Raw genomic sequence first — 17376 nt, 5'->3', positions numbered from 1 at the left:
CTGCAATCACAGGAAAAACAAAGCATCATTACCAATATTGAAAAAATTCAACATGGGATGTCTTTATACCTTTTTAAAGTTGTCAAGAGTGTGATATCAGCATCTCAAAAGGAAAAAAAAAAAAACACAGAAAAGCCACATTTTAGTTAAAATGCAAGCCAGGAATTGTAGCTGTGTCAGAAGTACCTGGGTACATGGATACCATCAGAAGTTCAGTGATTTACTCTGTGCCACAAGGGGAACTGGGGACAAAATCAGGAGGACCATGACTCCTCATCAGCCTGTAAAACTAGACCTTACCTCTTCTGCTTGCTTGCAAACTCTAGTTCCCTATGTTATAAGGCAGGAATTAACTTCACTGAGTGAACTGAATTAAGCAAGTATAAGACTAGAGTGTCTGAAAACAGACAAGTTTCTGAGTCATAACTAAAAGCATATATATATTATATTTTCCAGCATGTCCAGCACACCTTTTGCACAAGAACAATTGTTTCAAGGGAATAATCAAACTCAGGAATAATGAACACAATTTAGCAGTCTGGATAGAGTGTTTACATTTCATGTGTTTCTCTAAGGTAAAGTTTTTCAGTGCTTAAAATCAATGTGATTTAAAAATACAGACATGGCCACTTTTGGCAGTGCTCTTAGCAGAGCTGCACACAAAATGGATGATGAACTAGTTAGTGTGTGTATGAAAACAGTGTTAGAAGTATTTATTCATGGTCAACAGACCTAGAAATGGATGTAGAGAAGCTTATAAGCAGCAGCTAGTGTAGAGGGACACATGGAAAATTCCCACACAATAATTAGAGATGTTCTTATTTATGACTTAGACACACACCACATGAAAGAATAACTGACCTGCCCATTATGTGGGTCATAAATGTCTTCTCTATATATTATTCATGCTGATCTGTTTTGAAAAGACCATCTCTCACATCACTGCAAAATTATATCTACTTGCAGGATTTCCCCAGAGTCCAGTTTACTTTTTGGCATCCATGGGGAAGTGGTGAAATGAGAAACAGATGTGGAAAAAAACCTAAGGGATGTGTTAGGCCTGCTGTGTAGTCTCAGGTAAATAGTCTGGGATGTGAGAGGTACATCTTAGAGGGACTTGGTAATGAATGGGCATACCTGTGACAAAATGATGACTGTACCCTTCTTACTCTGAATACAGAGATTTAGCTGTGGCAATTACACAACTCAGTCTTGATCCCTGGGTACAAAATTCCATGTGGCAGAAAGCCAGAGTAAATGTTACAGAAACATACAAAGATATAGGGTCCATAAAGGAGGGGAGAAGTGTTCTGTACACCATGAACTGTAATAAACCTCTAACACTTGCCATTGGATCAGATAACCTATGTATGTTTTTAAGTTATTACCTACCAAAATAAGACTGAAGTTTACCTATTACCTTTAGCTGACACTGTGAGCTCTCACGAGTACCACAAACAACAGATTTGAAGCTCACAAACCAACATTCAGATTAACTTAGAGCAGTTTTTTCTGGGAAAAATATTTTTTCATTAAAATACAAGTTTTGATGAATACTGCATAGAATCAGTGGAAAACAGGATCAAATGCTGCACTGAGTTGCCAAGGTAGCTCAACACCATCTGACAGCTTTTTGTGGTAGTGGTGGGAGGGGTGGCCAAGTGATGGATTTTTTTGGACATGGAAAAGCAGTGGATCTGTAAACGTAAATACAGCTTGGGACAATAATTTAGTAAGAAGAGGAGAATGTATAATTACAAAAAGTCTGCAAGGCTGACAAAGAAAAAGAATTTTTTTCAGTGATTGCTGCTCTTCAAGCAGCACCAGACTTAGATGAAATTGACTGTTTTACTTCAAGACAAAAATCATCATCACCTACGCAAGGCTTTTGGAAGAACACTGGTAAACCAACTGTTTAATTTTGCATTCAAATCTGAACATATATTTTTGATGTGGCTCCAAGGAGATCACAGGAAAGATGACAAGTAACAAATCAACTACACAACATGAGAGCATTTGGGATGTTGTTGCTGTCATTGGACAAGGTCATTTGTTCTGTAGGCAAGACAACAGAAGGACAGCCTGCAGCAGAAGTCCCACAGCTCCACATCCAGTAAATGTTAGAGTGAGTGGTTCTCTAGAGTGCTGCATACTCATAGTTGGTGGATCCACTCTTTAAATTCCAAGAGAAGACTGACATTTCTTGCAGAGTGCATAAGTAAGCATTATTGCACCCAAAGGGGTTCAAGTAAGACAGAACAATTCTTCAAAATTTGCTGATTTTCCACTTGAGTGGGCAAAAGTTGGATGAAACAATTACTTCCTCCGTTTAATAAGATAAGAGGTACAGCTTGGAAGAACAGTCTGTTTCATTACCATATTTGACAGATTTAATTTTAACAGCTTTTGTGGCCTTTGTTCTTTTATCTCAAGTCAATGCTAGGTATATACTGCAGTGCTCATGGGAAATGTCTCAACTGGGAGAAAAAGAGGGATTTTTTTTCACTGACTCAGTTTTAGTTGGACTTTTTTTTCTCTGACTATAACAAAATAACTTGGAAAACAATAAAACCCACTTTTTCTCAGCATGGGACCAGTTGCAAGGGGCTGGAGTTGCAGTCTCTTTGGGACAGACTTGCATGGGATGCACAGCCTGCATTGAGTGCTGCCACCTTTGGTGTATCCCTCTGGATTTTTTTTGTACAAAGCAAAAAAAGACATGCAAACTGGGCACCTGTTTTTCAAGCTTACACTTGGAAGATTCATGATTAACAAGCATTGCAGGTCTGCAGGCATAGTTTTTGAAAGCCAGAGGCCCCTGTATGATTACAGCTATGTAATTTCAGGAGAGTCAAGAAGAATATTCTCCCAGAGAAATTATTTGACTCTGAGTGCCACTAAAAAAGCCAATGCCTTCTAGCCAGCTAGAAAGATGGGTATTACTGGAAGGGAAGCAGAGCTCCAGCATTTACTATTAGCAGAGGGAAGGAACAGAGAAGGAAGGAGCAGCCTTGCTCTTTCATGCCTTCTGCTAAGAGTGCCAAAAATTGCTAATAAAAGTGTTTTCTGCAGCGTACACGCCCTGCACAGAGGCAAAGACTCAAGGAGATGGGAGGCAAGGCTCCTCCCCTGAGGAGTCCTCGACACAGGGCAGTTTATGCTCATGCTGTTATGCCTGTTACTATCAACTCTGCATCTGAGAAGTAATAAAAGTAGGATCTTTGGACTGAACTGCAAGCACCCGTGGTCTCTGTGAGCTGTTATCATCAAGTGTTGATATGCTTAGAGTATATGCTTGGGGAAACCATACAAGTAATTAGATGCTTCTGCATATCCTTATGGAAATTATCCAGTGGTGGTGCTCTGTGTGGCTGAACTGCTGGGCTGTTCTGTATCACTGGAAGGTGATCTCAGAGGGTCACAGGAAATGCCTCAGAGAGCAAAGTGCTGCATGCACAAACATGCTGCAGAAATTAATGCTAATGCAAAAATAAGTCTGGCAGTGTAATTAAACGATGAAATGAAGAAATGAGAAAAGCTGCTGCTGGGCACACTCCCAGTGATTCAAATGTCTGGTACCCTCAGGAACAGAGAATTAAAGATTCAAGTTGCATGCTGTGCTAATGACAAGGACCAAATATAAAAAACAAAATTTTCAACTGGCTCCATTTTATTCAGGATCCAGAAGTTGATTCCAAGGATTTGGGGGTGAATATTTAGTGTGCTAATATTTGAAATTACCGAAATGCTTTGCATACCTAAATTTCATGTTGTCTGTATTCTCTGTCCACAGCAGAAAACCTGACTTTTGTAGCATCCTCTATCTTACACACAATCCACCCCATAAGCTAGTTGTTAGCTAGCTCAAGGTGTATTCTTACCTGAAGATTTTTGTAGTGAACAGTACTTCTGCAGTGACTTGTCTTTGCTGTCTCTTCATTTGTGTAGAAGAGTCCACAGAGCTTGCAGTAAAACCCAGTTCTAGGCACCACAAATTCGACACCTATTGAGAAATTCTGAATTACATTAAAATGTCAGTTGAAACCCTTCCCCTCCACAATAAACTTAGTTTCAAAGAAAAAAGGTGCTGCTTAATTTAATGACTTAGATATAAGGAGACTGAAGCCTGGATTCACTTCTCTAATTTTGCAGCACCGAGCTACAGTTTAAAATCCTGTGCATTGCAAACACACCTTCCACTTCTCTCTTAGATATTATACAAATTTTTAAATGTACCTTCTAGCAGGTAATACTGAGTGGAAACTTCATTGTGTAACCTCAAGGGCTAGGATAGTACTTAGTAGCAGTAAATTCATGCTTAAGTTACAGAGTTTGCTCTTTAGGAAGTACTTCTTTCAGGTCTTTTACTCACGATCAGTAAAACAAATACTTTTATTTATACTGCAATAATAATAATTGCAATAAGCAATAATTTTATGACAAAAGCTTTTAAGTTACTATTTTTCAAATAGATTTCATATGTTGTTTAAGGGAACTTATTTCATCTCATCAGTGACATTAGCAGCTATCTTTTGCCACTCATCTGGAGTGAAATTAGAAATGATCTGTTATCTAAAGCCAGTTTCTTTCAACAGCCACCACTCTGTCGCTTACCCTGTTCCTCCACACTCCTCACATCTGTTCTGAAAAATAAATATAGCAAGTAGCCTTAAAGTGACATCTTGTTGTAAGCTCTAGGTATTGCAGTGGGTGGTGTGGCAGGCCAAGGGCAGCCAGGGCATCCCAACATACCCAGGGGAATGCTGAGTTCAGTGAAGACATCCTCTTGTTCCCAGCCCGGCGGGGAGTGCTTTCTTTTAGACTCTACCTCTGGGTATTCCAGAGATTTCATTTCCAGGTACCTAGAATTTGCTTAACAAATGAAGAAATGTATTGAATGAAAACAGTTTGTTAGTTTAAACAGACATCTGTAAACTTCTCAGGAACATTTTCTGGGTGGATTTATAAATTAATTAAACTCTGGAAAAAGTATTTTTCCGTGCAAATCAGAGGCCTATTCACTGCAGCTCCAACAGCTACACTACATAGTGCCATCACTTCTACTTCTCCCATTCTTCTACTGCTAATTTCACTTTTGCTATATTTTCCTTTTCATATTATAATATCTAAAGAGATCTACATGATTATACATGCCTCTGGTACAGGAGGGGTCCAGCTGCCACTCCATAACCACATAAAAAAACTGCATGACCAGTGATGGAGATGGGCTAGCACAGTGGCTTCTGAGAAAGAGGGAGCCAGCAGGACCTGCTGAGAGCAAATTTCTAAACTGACAAGGAGCTGCATGATCAGAGCAAACCTTCCTCTGGGAGGATCCCAGCAGCACCCTTGTCATCTTCTCCCTGGAGCCACCCTTCTCCCACTTGAAGATTTTGGCCTGTAGGGGTGGGGTGGGATGGGATGGGATGGGATGGGATGGTTGGTTCCTGCTAACCAACATTAATGGACACAGGCAGGAGATTCAAGGTGTGAAAAACAGTGGATTGATTTGCACATAAAGCCAGCCAAAAGAATAGATGCTCTCCCTTCCCAATATGGGAATTGTTTTTATTTTTAAAACAAGAAAAATTCTTTTATCACAGAGCAACAGAATTACAGATAAGCTGATCTGATTCCTATTGTTTGGTTCCTGCAACAAAGAACTAGTTTCCTTACTGTAACAAAATTTCTATTGCATTGCAAAATTCACCTAGATAAGTGATACATTTTCTCATAAAAAAAAATATTTTTGCCCAAACTAAATCTTTCCTGTCTTTCAAGTCTGTAGTTCAAAGATCTGCAATTTCTGGCTCTGAGAATGAATTTTTCTTCATCGTTTCAAATAAAACTATGACATGATTTAAAATAAAATAATATAACATCCAGACTGGTTGGCTTTCAAGTTAACTGTAAGGCCATCCCAGGCTTCCAAACCTGCAGCAGAGATCCTGGAAAATCAGCAAGTTTCAGTTAGGTTGCCTTAAGACACTCAGGGCTTTTGTGGTAACTTAAGTCCCACTTAAGCTGATTTCTGGGCTTCTGAGCTGGCAGCTGCATTTGCAGAAAGCCTCAAGCCATGCACTGCACATCTCAGATACCAAGTCCATGGCAGAAACCTGGGAAGCACAAGCTTCCCTGGAGCTTCCAGGCTCCCTGCTGGCAGTCTGGAAGCTGAGATGGTGAAAACACTGAAGTAACTTCGCTCTTGGGATACCCAACTCCTCTGCCAGCTGCCTGTCCATGAAGTGGGCAGCCCAGGGGAGCCAGCCTTGCCATTCCCAGTCCCAGGGAGTTTGCATGACAGTCTTATCTACAGACAGGCACAGCCTGGCAAGGTGTCTCCAGGACAAATGGGTAAGTAGTGAAAACTGAGTGAGTTTTAGATATCTCCTGGAGGAAGAAGTTAGTTCAAAATCAGACATTAACACTGAATGTTCCAGTATTCTCTGGTGGAAATTGCACCCCCAAAAATCTTCCAAAACACCTGTTCACAAGCTCATCTCCATCACACAGGCTCTGAGAGCAATCAAAAAAGAGCATTCCTGGCCAAAATGCTCTATGTTGTCTTCAGCTTCCCCTTATTATATACATTCGCTCAGGTTTCATTTGAAAGTGTGGTGAGGAACTGAACTCACTTTCAGACACACAAGATCTTTTTTTTTTTTTCCCTGACAGACAAAATATTAATAGGCAGCCATGATTACATATATTGGCACTACCTCACAGCATGTCCTATCAGTTATATTAAAAGCAGCATGTGGTAGGTAACAGGAGATGATAAAAAGAGTCCTAACAAAAGGCACATATTTGTGTGAACAGGGACCAAGAAGTAACAATCTATGGATTATTTTCATCTTAGTAACACTTCAGTACAGTGTGTCAGAATACCCACCTTGTCCAGGAGCCAGCCAGACATTACAGATACTTTTCTGTTGACCTTCAAGGACTGTCACTCCTTTCATTGACAATTCAAAATAAATTTAGCAGGGCTCTGAAAGATTTCAGCTAAACTCATGTGAACCTTGACATGACAATTATAGCAGCTTATGCCTTTCAGAAAGCTTGCAAGCTGCTTATCATATTTCCTTTACACTATTCAGCTAAGAGCCTCTAATGGTTTAGTTTGGCGAAAGGCACTGGGGTTCTTTTACTGAGCTGCTCCAAGGACAAGTCTTGATACCATTAGCAACATTTATTCTTGTTAGCAATAAATTTTAGTCTACTGTCAGAAAAAACACGCAAGGTTCTCTATGGGCCAAAAATAAAAAAAAGCACTAGTTACCCTTGGCCTCTGAACACTCTTGGCTTCCACGTCTTGTTTCTTCACTGGAGGTTTTAACAAGCATTTCCATAACATCTTCGCTCCCAGCTCCGTGTGATCCCATCTGTTTGCAACCATCTATAAATGTGTCAGGGAGCTGGAGAGTCTCTTCTTTCAGATGAACAGAAGGTATGTGGTGATCATCAGGCTCTAAGCGAGTGTCATAGCTCTTATCAATTTTTCCTTCCTTCTGCTGGGGATCAGACTCCTTAGCAGATTGGTCTTCTTGCAATTCTTCTGGCTTCTGCTCAGGGTCCAGATTTAGGCTTGATGCTTCAGTTATAGCATCATCATTATCATCATCATCCTCACCATCCTGACAGCCACTAGAAGCTACACTGCCCTTTGCTGACCTGAAGTTTGTTTCTAAAGCTTTATGGGCAAATTTGTCCTCACTCCTGGTTAAGTGGCTGTGATCGTTTTTCAGTTCTAATGTGGCTGACATACAGGGACACATTTCTGAAGTGGTTTTATTTTTTTGATCAACTGGTACTATTTCTTCAAGCTCTGTTATATCTGGCTCCATAATTAAATCATCTTCTCCCACTTCATCTACTGTCACTAATTCCTCCATATTGGCAGGATACCAGGTCTCACCTTCTATCTCACTTCCACTCTCCCAGTCCCGTTCCTGTCACAAAGATGTAAAACATTTGAGAGGTCAGTAAGTGCAGAAGACCAGCTTTAAAAAGTGACATTTGAACATCACTAACCAGGAAAAACTTTGGTTAGGTATCTGGCCATGCCTAACCTCTCTTGTATTTTATTTTCAAAAGGCAATATGCCTTGGTGTTACAATTTTAAACTTTATGCACAAGAAATCTCTTTTTAATTATCACATAAACTTCATTTTGTGGAGATCCTGTAACTTCCTTGGTGATTACAGTTTCTCCAGTACCCTGTTCCTTACTTTTCTGTAAGCAGTGGAACAAGGTACTTGTTATGTTTTGTATTTTATTATGCAAGTGACTACTATGTGATCCCCAGGGACATGAACTTCTCTCCTTCCTCTACCTCCATCTCAGGGTGGTTAGAAACAGGCAGCACAATAAGAATATACTGAAGTCCAGTTTATCCACTGTGACTTTCACTTCCCTGGACTAGGTCCTTTATATTCCTGCCATGACTGAGAAAGTGTGGCTACTGTCTGCAGTAATTTCCTTCCACCAGCAAGAGCCCTCTGCCAGGGACTCTGTTGGTAGAGACTGGCCCAAATCTCTAGAAAAATAAGTTTTACAGTTATACTCCAAGGTACATAGTCTGAAATACATCATATACTCGTAGTTACAGACTTGGAAGACTCAGACATTAATATTGGACTTCAGAAGTATTAGAAATATAAGGTATATGTCACTTCTAAAACACACTTGCAGCTTAGATTTCAGCTAGCAGACGCTTCATGTACACATAATCTATTAATAATCTGTATTCTCCTCCTGTTTGGTCATTCCCACACTTCCCCTCCTAGAATCCTAAAACAGCATGAAAACTCTGGGAGTTGACACTGCTCTTGCCAGGATATCAGTTTTCTACAGCAGCAGATATCAATAGCTTCCATATCTGACCATCAACCCATGACCCTACAGATATGAAGCTGGAGGCATTCCAAGGACATTGCTGTCCCCAGCAGCGATGCTGCAGTAGGGGTGCTGTAAAGACATTATTTAATTAAAACCAGAAACAATCAGAAGAAGCTACAACCCACAGTCCATCTAAGGACAATGTTCTGAAAAGTTTTCATCATTAGTCCCCTCCTTCTCCACTGACTGACCACATCTATTTTGGGGCACAGTTCACAAAGTTAAGCAGTTGCCTTGGGCATACATTACTTACAGTTGCCAGTGCCAAAGGCTACGCATGTGAAGCAATGTACATGGGCAAAGAGCAACTAAAAAAAGAGTTCTGGAGACTCCAGAAAAAGCTTTCCCTTAAAGCAAACGTCGAGATCAGGCAAATTAATTTAGATAACCCCCTTCTGTAGCCCCTTTACCAATCCTTCTGAGGAGGTGCAATATTTCAGTTGGAAAGAATGTGCTACCAAACCTGGGTTTTCACTCATTTTGTCAAGGAAGCTGTACCAAAAACTTGTCACCAACCTTCTCTTTTCTTGTGTTTTCCAGAATCTCTCCAGATTCCTGTTCTTCTTTATTAGCTGAAGGTGAGCTCTTCTCTGGAACTTGCTCTTCTTTACCAAGCTAAAATAAATACAACATACACACATATGGCAACACACAGTGGTGCTCTATTATGTTTCTATTCTAGGTTTAGGGAACCAAAGTCACCACAAGGTCACATTCTTTGTTTCTAAAGTTTATGCAAGGCAACTGTGGGAAAAGACCCAAGAACTGAATTCTATTAGCAAAGCTGCACAAACCAGTATTAAGAAACAGAATTTAAGCAAAATGAGATGTAATTTACTTCCTGGAATTGGCTAGAAGACAGGTGGGGGAGAATGTGAATTCATTAAAATTTCCAGCCTCCACTCCTCTGTTCTCTATCCACATCTGTTATGTTGGCTCAGACATGGTAAGGAGAGCAGCAGTGTTAAAACTCAGCAAAAGATGTCAACTGTTTTGTTTATTGATGTAGGATCAGCTGAGAATGCCACTGCTTTGGAAGAACAAAATAACAGTACTACCTGGTACTTGGTAAAAGAGAGGTGAAGCAAAATTGTGAGCTCAAGGCATTTAAACCTATTTTTTCCTTTTAAAGTAAATTATTAGCAGTAGTCCCTGGAGAGGTCTGCCTCTATAAAAGCCACTTTAAAATAACTTAAAAAACATGCAAGGGATTGTGCAACACTGGTCATTTAGGATGCTATCTGACATTTCTCTCTGACTTCTCCTCCTAAGCAACCATCCATCACAGTGAAATACCAGCAAAAGGAGAAAGATGACAAAAGGTGGTACAGACACATGTCTGTGGCATGAGGTGGTGCTGCTGCCTGTGACAACCTAGCTGAGTTACAGGATCTAGAGATTTCCATCAACCCTGCTCCCACATGAGAAAAATGCATGAAAGGTCAACTAAAAACAGCTCTAGATGGCCTTGGCAGCACAAAGTCAAAAGCCAGAGGTGGGACCCTGGTCAGCAGAGCAGCTCCTATGCCAGCCATCCCCAGAGGCTGCAGTGTATCACCAAGGGTTACTGGGGGGAGGCAAGGTGGCCTAGAGCCAGTAACAAGATCCCTATAGCATGGGGACATCTGCATGGGCTGTACTGTGACTGAGCAAATGAGGTCCTTTCATCTGTTCTCTCTCCACTCTGCCCCAGCAGAGAATCAAACCCATAGATGCTACCATTTTACTAACCAGGAGTATTTCTCCAGAGATCCCATAATTTTAAAGGTGAAGTGATTCAGTGGTTCTGTCATGGGAAGAGATTCCTGACAGCACACTGAAGGGAGAGGTGTGAGTTATCCCTGCCATAGCTGACCGTAGGGACACACGATTAAGAGAAACCAATTGCTCTGCTGAGATGACCAAAAAAATAAAATACTCCTCATTAAAAGTTCATTCCTCATTTTAGCAGGATAACAACCAGTTCCCTGTATTATTCCACAAAAATTGTGCATTCTCATAAAATACCACTTAATTCCCAGGTAACTCACTCCACATCACAGGCAGTGGAGGGAGGTGACAGATGCAGAGAGAGCAGCTATGGGGTATTCTGTGCAGGCGTAGTAGGGCAATTGTGCATCCACACACAACCTGCATGTAGCAGCAGATTATCACTTGGTTTTGTTGTGAGATATCTGTCTCTTTCCCCATGATGGTTACCCAGAGGTTCTGTGCTTGATACAGAAAGACAATGTCCATATACCAAAGCCTTCCAACAGTGTAATAGAGCTGCATGATTTGGGCAGAACGTGGACTATATTCCCTAATTTTATAATGGTAAAACACTGCTTGTCACCATCATCACACCCACAACAACTGCTCTGAAACATTTTAGTAAATATATTATTTCAGCATTTACCTTCTTCTCACATACAGTTTGAGATCTCTATTTACCTCATCCTTGGGAGGTTTGGTTTCCTTCACATCACTGCCCTCAGCAGCATCATCTTCCTCTTGGTCTTTTTCAGCTTTCTTCACCTTGTTCTTATCACTTTGTTTTTGTCTGGAGCTCTCAGATGCTTTGCCATGCTTCTGCTCAGCTGCCTCCTCCCTGGAAGCATCCTCACTGTACGAATGTCTGTGTTCTCTTAGCTTTGCCTCTTCCTTTCTCTTAGATCTCCCAGGTAAATCCGGGAGCTGCCTCTGAAACTTGTCAGATTTTGACTTCGAGGTTTTTCTGTAATAGTCATCTTCCCTGCTTTTGTAACCAGATAAAGGGTGAAGGGAGCCAGGAGAACCACTCCTTAAATATTTTTCTCTGTGCCCTCTGCCTCCTTCAATCCGTTCATCCAAATCAAACTTGTCCAGCTGGCGGGAATAATGTTTCCTCTCGTGTACCCACGTGTCAGTCCTGTCTCTCTTCTCATCCCCATTCTCTCGCCATTCTCTGCTGTCTCTTTCCTCTTCCCGTCGAGAATACGGGGACTGATCCCATGACTCTCTCCCATTTCCCCAGTCAGTCCTGCCCGTCCCCAGCGGGCTGTGGGGTGAACTGCAGGATGTAAAGCTGGGAGTGTGGGATCGGGGCGACAGGGAGCGGCTGATGGGGCTGCGAGAACGGGGCCTCTCTGTGCCATACCTGCTGCAAAGGGAGAAGGCAGCTGTAGTTGGCTGACACACTGTGGTTTTCCAAAGTTCTTGTACACTGGAAACACCCGGGGACTGCCCTGCTGCCTGTGAGCCTGGGAGGCCAGGCCTGGCACAGACATGCACTACACAGCTGCACACGCAGTAAACAGGAGAAAAGGTATCCACAGAGCTTAGTGACATCCCCACAGATCTGCCAAGAATGTGTTAATTCATTCTTAAAAGTGTCTTACAGAGGTTTAGCATTAAAGCTGATAGTATGTTAATACCTTTACAATGACCCTAATATCTGCAGTCTTAATGCTCACTCACCTAGGGCATCTCTGAGACAAAAATTACAAAGGTCATCTGTTCGAGAGGTGTTTAGGACCATGCTTCATTTCCATTTTGCTGGAAGGCCCAGAAGTCAGGCAGATCAGAAATATACTCAAATACATTTTAACCTGAACAATCTCCTTCCAACTAGGTCTCCCAACATCCCCAGCCTTTGTGCTTTTCAGTCAGGAGAGGGGAGAGTGGAACAGCTCCATCTGTGTGTTCTTTACCTGCCAGGCCTACTTTCTGAGTCACCATCATCAGCAGGAAAGAGTTCATTTATTTTCATGATGTGCACAGTTTCAATCTGACCTCATTATACAGCCCCTGTACCAATGTACTTATATTTTTACAGATATTTGAAGTGAAATGCAAATTAAGAAAGCAAATGAGGTATGAGAGGGAAGCACACAGATAATACATTTTTTTACCTGTAGGCTTACAGACTTATTGAGGTCCCAGTTCCAAACTATAGAGAAACTTTACCTGTCAACATCACGCAGGAGGTCCCTCTCTCTCTGTGAGTGGATGTCCTGGATGATAGCAGCCACGTTCTTACCTGGTTTCTAAATTAGACAAAGACACTGTTTAGCCTGCTGCACTGCTCTCCAAGCTAAGAGAGGTCATTTGTCCTTCAGGAAACAACATTTATGCATCATAGAATTTAACTGCTACTAGTAAATATTTGGGTTTGGTGCTGTGGTTATAGTCTTTTCTGCAGCTGTTATCTCAATGGCACGATCAAAGCAGTAAAATGATACAAATGGAAAATTTGCTCCATTACGTTGGAGCAAAAAGTACACAGCACTGTCTCCTCACTCTTGGCTGCTGTAACAGGCTTTGAAAACTAGCCTGTCCTTTCCTTGTACACCTTCACTGCAGGGGATTTTCTGGGACTTGGATGGAAGAGGAAACAAACCAGGTATTTTCAATACTATCAGAAATAAACATGTATGGCAGCCTATCTCTGACCCTCTAGGAATGAACTGCCTTCTCCACATCTCAGAGTTTATCTCATTCTGGAGAATAGCCCTAAAAGACTATGTTTAGACACAAGAGTTTCAGAAAAATGAAAGGAAGATGCATACAGGAAGTGCTGATTACTTAAGATTCAAGATCACTAACAAAAGATGCACTATTCCAGGCTGGAGTGCATGCAATTCACCACTTGGAGCATGCAACATAATCATGCAGGAACTCAGAGCAGTTTGTAGTGGTAATTAAATATCTCACACATATTCCCCTTCCATGTTGCACTTTTGTTTGTTCACAAAGAGAAAGGACTTTTGCTTGTGCAGAGAGGAATAATTTAATGACCTAAAAAAACTGCCATTCCCAAAGTCCAGGCAAACTTCCACAGTCTCCTGGGTAATTCCTATCCTCACTTTATGTTAAGATGCACAATCTCTGCCACCTTACATCTGGACCCCTTCACCATACCACATTAAGAAAGCCTGTCCTGGTCTACAGACTTTTGGCAACTCTTTTAAGTCTCCTTAAATTATTATATATGTATAGCAGAGAAAGAGAGAATTTTTCAAAGGTGAAATGAAAGCACCTGAGTTACTTGTTTGTCCTCAAGGCTCATAAAAGGCCCCTTAACCTCTTTAACTTGGAACATTACGGGGTTATTTTATAAAATAACTTTGTGCTGTATTAGATAATATAATATGAAGCTTTTCAACTCTGCATTGCCAGTTCCAGTCCAAGATTCCATGAAAAAAAATACCCTGGCAGTACATAAGGTTCCATAAATATGCTCACAGGAGCACTGATTTTTGGACTTCACTCAGGTGTTCACATCAGAAGCATCCCACACTCTACAGAAAGTCCAAGGTTGACTGTGCTGCTCAGACTCTATGATAAGAATAATTAAAAAAAAAAATCTTTCTTTTTAACTTAGGTCATTCACAAGAAAGTAAAAGAAATCAGTGTGATGTTTATCCCTGCCACAAATGCTTAGTACAGAGAATGTGCTCTGGCTCAAGCATGCAAGCAGTGAAAAGCATTGCTTCAGGCTTAATAAAGACTAAATAAAGACTAAAATAAAAGGACCATCATATTTCTCTTGACATGTTGTATCTTACATGTGGCTGTATTTTAGACCTTTGTTAGACCAAGCAATGTGGGGAGCCCACTCAGAAGGAAGCTCAGAAGGGATTTCTGAAGTAATGGCATGTGAGGACCAGAGAAAATGAGATCTCTTTCAAGAGTTAAAATTTAGAACAAGACTAAGCAGCAAAGTACAAAATATCATTAACACACATTCGTTAATTTACATTTCTTAATTTCTTTTTTCATAATACTAAAGCATTAATTAGAACTCAGTAATCAGCAAAGATTTTTAAATATATTCTCCAGGATGTGCCATGGAAACTCATGAAAACTGATCAGGAATGACTATCTTACCTTCAGCTGTAATTCCTTGTATCTTTTAGACATCCTAATAAGTAGCTTGTCATCATTTATCATAGCAGGTTTTTCTTTGTAGTATTGCACCATGGCTTGTGCTGCTTCACTGTAAGCCATTTCCAGAAAGGCCTACCACAAATGAGGAGAACATTAAATATTAGTGCATAATTAAAAATACAAAGTTTAAGAGAGAAAAGGCAGCATAATATTTTCCATTTGGATTCCCCTCATGCAAAACGTCTTGATAGTACAGAACTGGGTAGCTTTCCAGCCCTGGAGCTGAAATAGTAACACTCAGCCCACTGCTCAGCCTCCTTTCAGCTGCAACTAATGGTTTCCACCCAACTATTAAAGCCAATCTGCAACTTTAGAAGCCAGTTAAGTTGAAAACTAAATAACTATAATCTAATCTTTCCCAATATGTGAAAGCATCACCTTTCCTTTGCTTCCCCACTGTTTTTTCTAAGTCATGGTCAGCTGCTGACAGGATGTACAACTCCAGTGCTGCAGAGTCCACTGCTCCCAAGACTGTCAGCTGCATCTCACAGAACCAGGTAAGAGCAGAACATCAGAGAATGAGCAGCCAGAACAATGGCAAAAAAAATCTGAAAACCCTGGCTGATGTTAAGTAGCACTTTCAGTTACAGGACCATTACCTTTGATGGGATTGCAGTTACTTTCAGTAACAAATGCTTAGAGAAGGCAAGTTATATACTAATAATAATAATGGTTGTTGTTATTAAAAGTACAGTTTCACACACTTCTTTGGTGAGATTTCTGGGCCTTTTTTAACAAGAACTATGAGGCAGCGGTTATATTTATGCCATCAGCTCATTCTGCAAACACCATTTTATTTATTTTAATTTAGGGGCAGGCTTCATATACTTAAGTTTCTACTAAAAAAAAAAAAAAAAAAAAAGACAATTTCCCCAAAGACTTAATGTAAATAGATGTTAATACAGGTGACCTGAAACACATAGTACCTGATTAGTAGATTTCATAAGGATATAGTTGGTGACCTTCCCAAATGGGAGGCCCAGGTTAATGACATCATTCTCTGTGCAGCTTCCCTCAGGGAGGTTGCAGATGTGTACAACTCGACCCAGTGTAGATTTCCTCTGGGGAAACTGAGGGAAAAAAGACAACTCAAAATGATGTTTTTATCTCAGATATTCCATCCACTAGGTTAAGACCTTACATTTCTGCAAAAACTGAAACATTCTGTTTTGTGTACCTGTTATTAAGGACAAATATCCTTCTTTAAAACCTTGTATTTTAACATCCTGGTTAGAAACACAAATGGGAAGATAAATATCTAACTGCAGTGCAGCTTACAATAGAATCTCCATCCCTGGACATCACAAAGTCCAGAGAGGATTTCTAGAGGACATACTGTCATGGAAACAGGATTATTGACATTGCTCAAAAGCTCAGTTGCCACCTCAAACCTTATGGACTCCACAGCTTCACATCCCTGGCACATGAGAGCAGAGGGCTGGGCTGCCAGGGGCTCAGGCCACTGTATGGTATCCAAGCAACAGCCTGAGTTCAGAGATAGAGGATGCCTCTGAGACTGGCAGGTCTCAGCAGTCCCTCCTAATGAGCTCCCTGTGGGGCTGGTACCTATCTGGTATGCAGGCACAACCCCCCACAACTCCTCTGCCAGATAAGAGTCTTCCTCACTCTGTCTGCATCTGTTTGTCCCACCAGGGGATCTGTGCTTTCCCTGAACATGAAGGCATCATGCACTGTTGCTGAGTAAAAGGCCCTTAGCAGATAATGTGCAAGCAATGCACAAAATTTTAGTATTTTCAAATATTCCAACCATTTATGTGGTGCTGGTCATGGCTAGAAATTGAAATAGATGCTCACTGCAGCTTCTACTGAGTTTATGGGCATTAGAAACCAGTTTAGATGACTACAAGAGGTGTTCAGGATATCAGGAGCTGAATGTCAATCTTCCTTCTGCCTTGGTGGAACAGACTGGGCCACATGTAAAAGTCACCCCATTTAAATTGTGAGAGGACACACACTGTACCTCAGTTTGGAAAACCTACTACTTTCCCATTGCAACCATATGCAGTAGGAGGGACTTTTCCCCTGTGGGGACAGTAAGGAGTGGACACTAAGAGAAGGAGAGCTCCTGATTTGGGCTGGCACAAGCACATGGCACCAGGGCAGTAATTGCTTCCCAAGGGTGGAAATCTATTTTGGAGAACTGCTGGGGCAGTTCCCAAGAGCTGCCCATCTGCTTGATAAGGAAAGCAAGCTCTGCAATTCTTGTGCAAAGAGGAAAATCAGGATATACTCAAAGAGGAACACAACTTCCCCCAGCTAATGACATTCAAAGCATCACTCACTCAAGATTATGTCTTCCCAGACCACATCCCCATTTGCATGACCTCTGCTGTTAGGATGTTACTGAGTAAGTAACTCTACCTTCAGTTAAAATTGTGCCATTCAAGAGAAGATGCAAATCACATAATCTTGTGGGATCAAGTTCACCAGAGCCATCACAAATGTTTGGCTTGTCAGCAAGTTCACAAGTTACAGAGCTAATGGTATCTTATTTACGCCTTGGTTTACACCCTCCCTCCAGGCTTCACCACTGTTAACCATTTT

At 41.1% G+C, this 17376-nt stretch overlaps 1 protein-coding gene across 7 annotated transcripts in view; it reads right to left on the bottom strand.

Moving 5' to 3' along the window:
- Window positions 1-17376, bottom strand: part of RBM20 (RNA binding motif protein 20) — a 107725-nt gene that overhangs the window by 4036 nt on the left and 86313 nt on the right. For 6 of the 7 annotated variants that reach the window (XR_011726858.1, XM_071749374.1, XM_071749377.1 and 3 more), the window contains 8 exons: window positions 15738-15881; window positions 14752-14883; window positions 12829-12908; window positions 11335-12022; window positions 9418-9516; window positions 7283-7952; window positions 4753-4872; window positions 3882-4003 (listed from right to left, as the gene is read on the bottom strand). Coding sequence is in view for 6 of the 7 variants with exons in the window: in XM_071749374.1 (XP_071605475.1) it covers window positions 3882-4003; window positions 4753-4872; window positions 7283-7952; window positions 9418-9516; window positions 11335-12022; window positions 12829-12908; window positions 14752-14883; window positions 15738-15881 (2055 nt within the window). In the remaining variant the exon portion in view is untranslated. The remainder of the gene's footprint in view (window positions 1-3881; window positions 4004-4752; window positions 4873-7282; window positions 7953-9417; window positions 9517-11334; window positions 12023-12828; window positions 12909-14751; window positions 14884-15737; window positions 15882-17376) is intronic. The other variant, XM_071749375.1, reaches the window with a different exon arrangement.

The sequence above is a fragment of the Heliangelus exortis genome, chromosome 7 (assembly GCF_036169615.1).
Source record: "Heliangelus exortis chromosome 7, bHelExo1.hap1, whole genome shotgun sequence".
Taxonomy (NCBI): domain Eukaryota; kingdom Metazoa; phylum Chordata; class Aves; order Apodiformes; family Trochilidae; genus Heliangelus; species Heliangelus exortis.
Note: the sequence above shows the minus strand (reverse complement) of the source record. Positions and strands in the feature narration are given on the sequence as shown.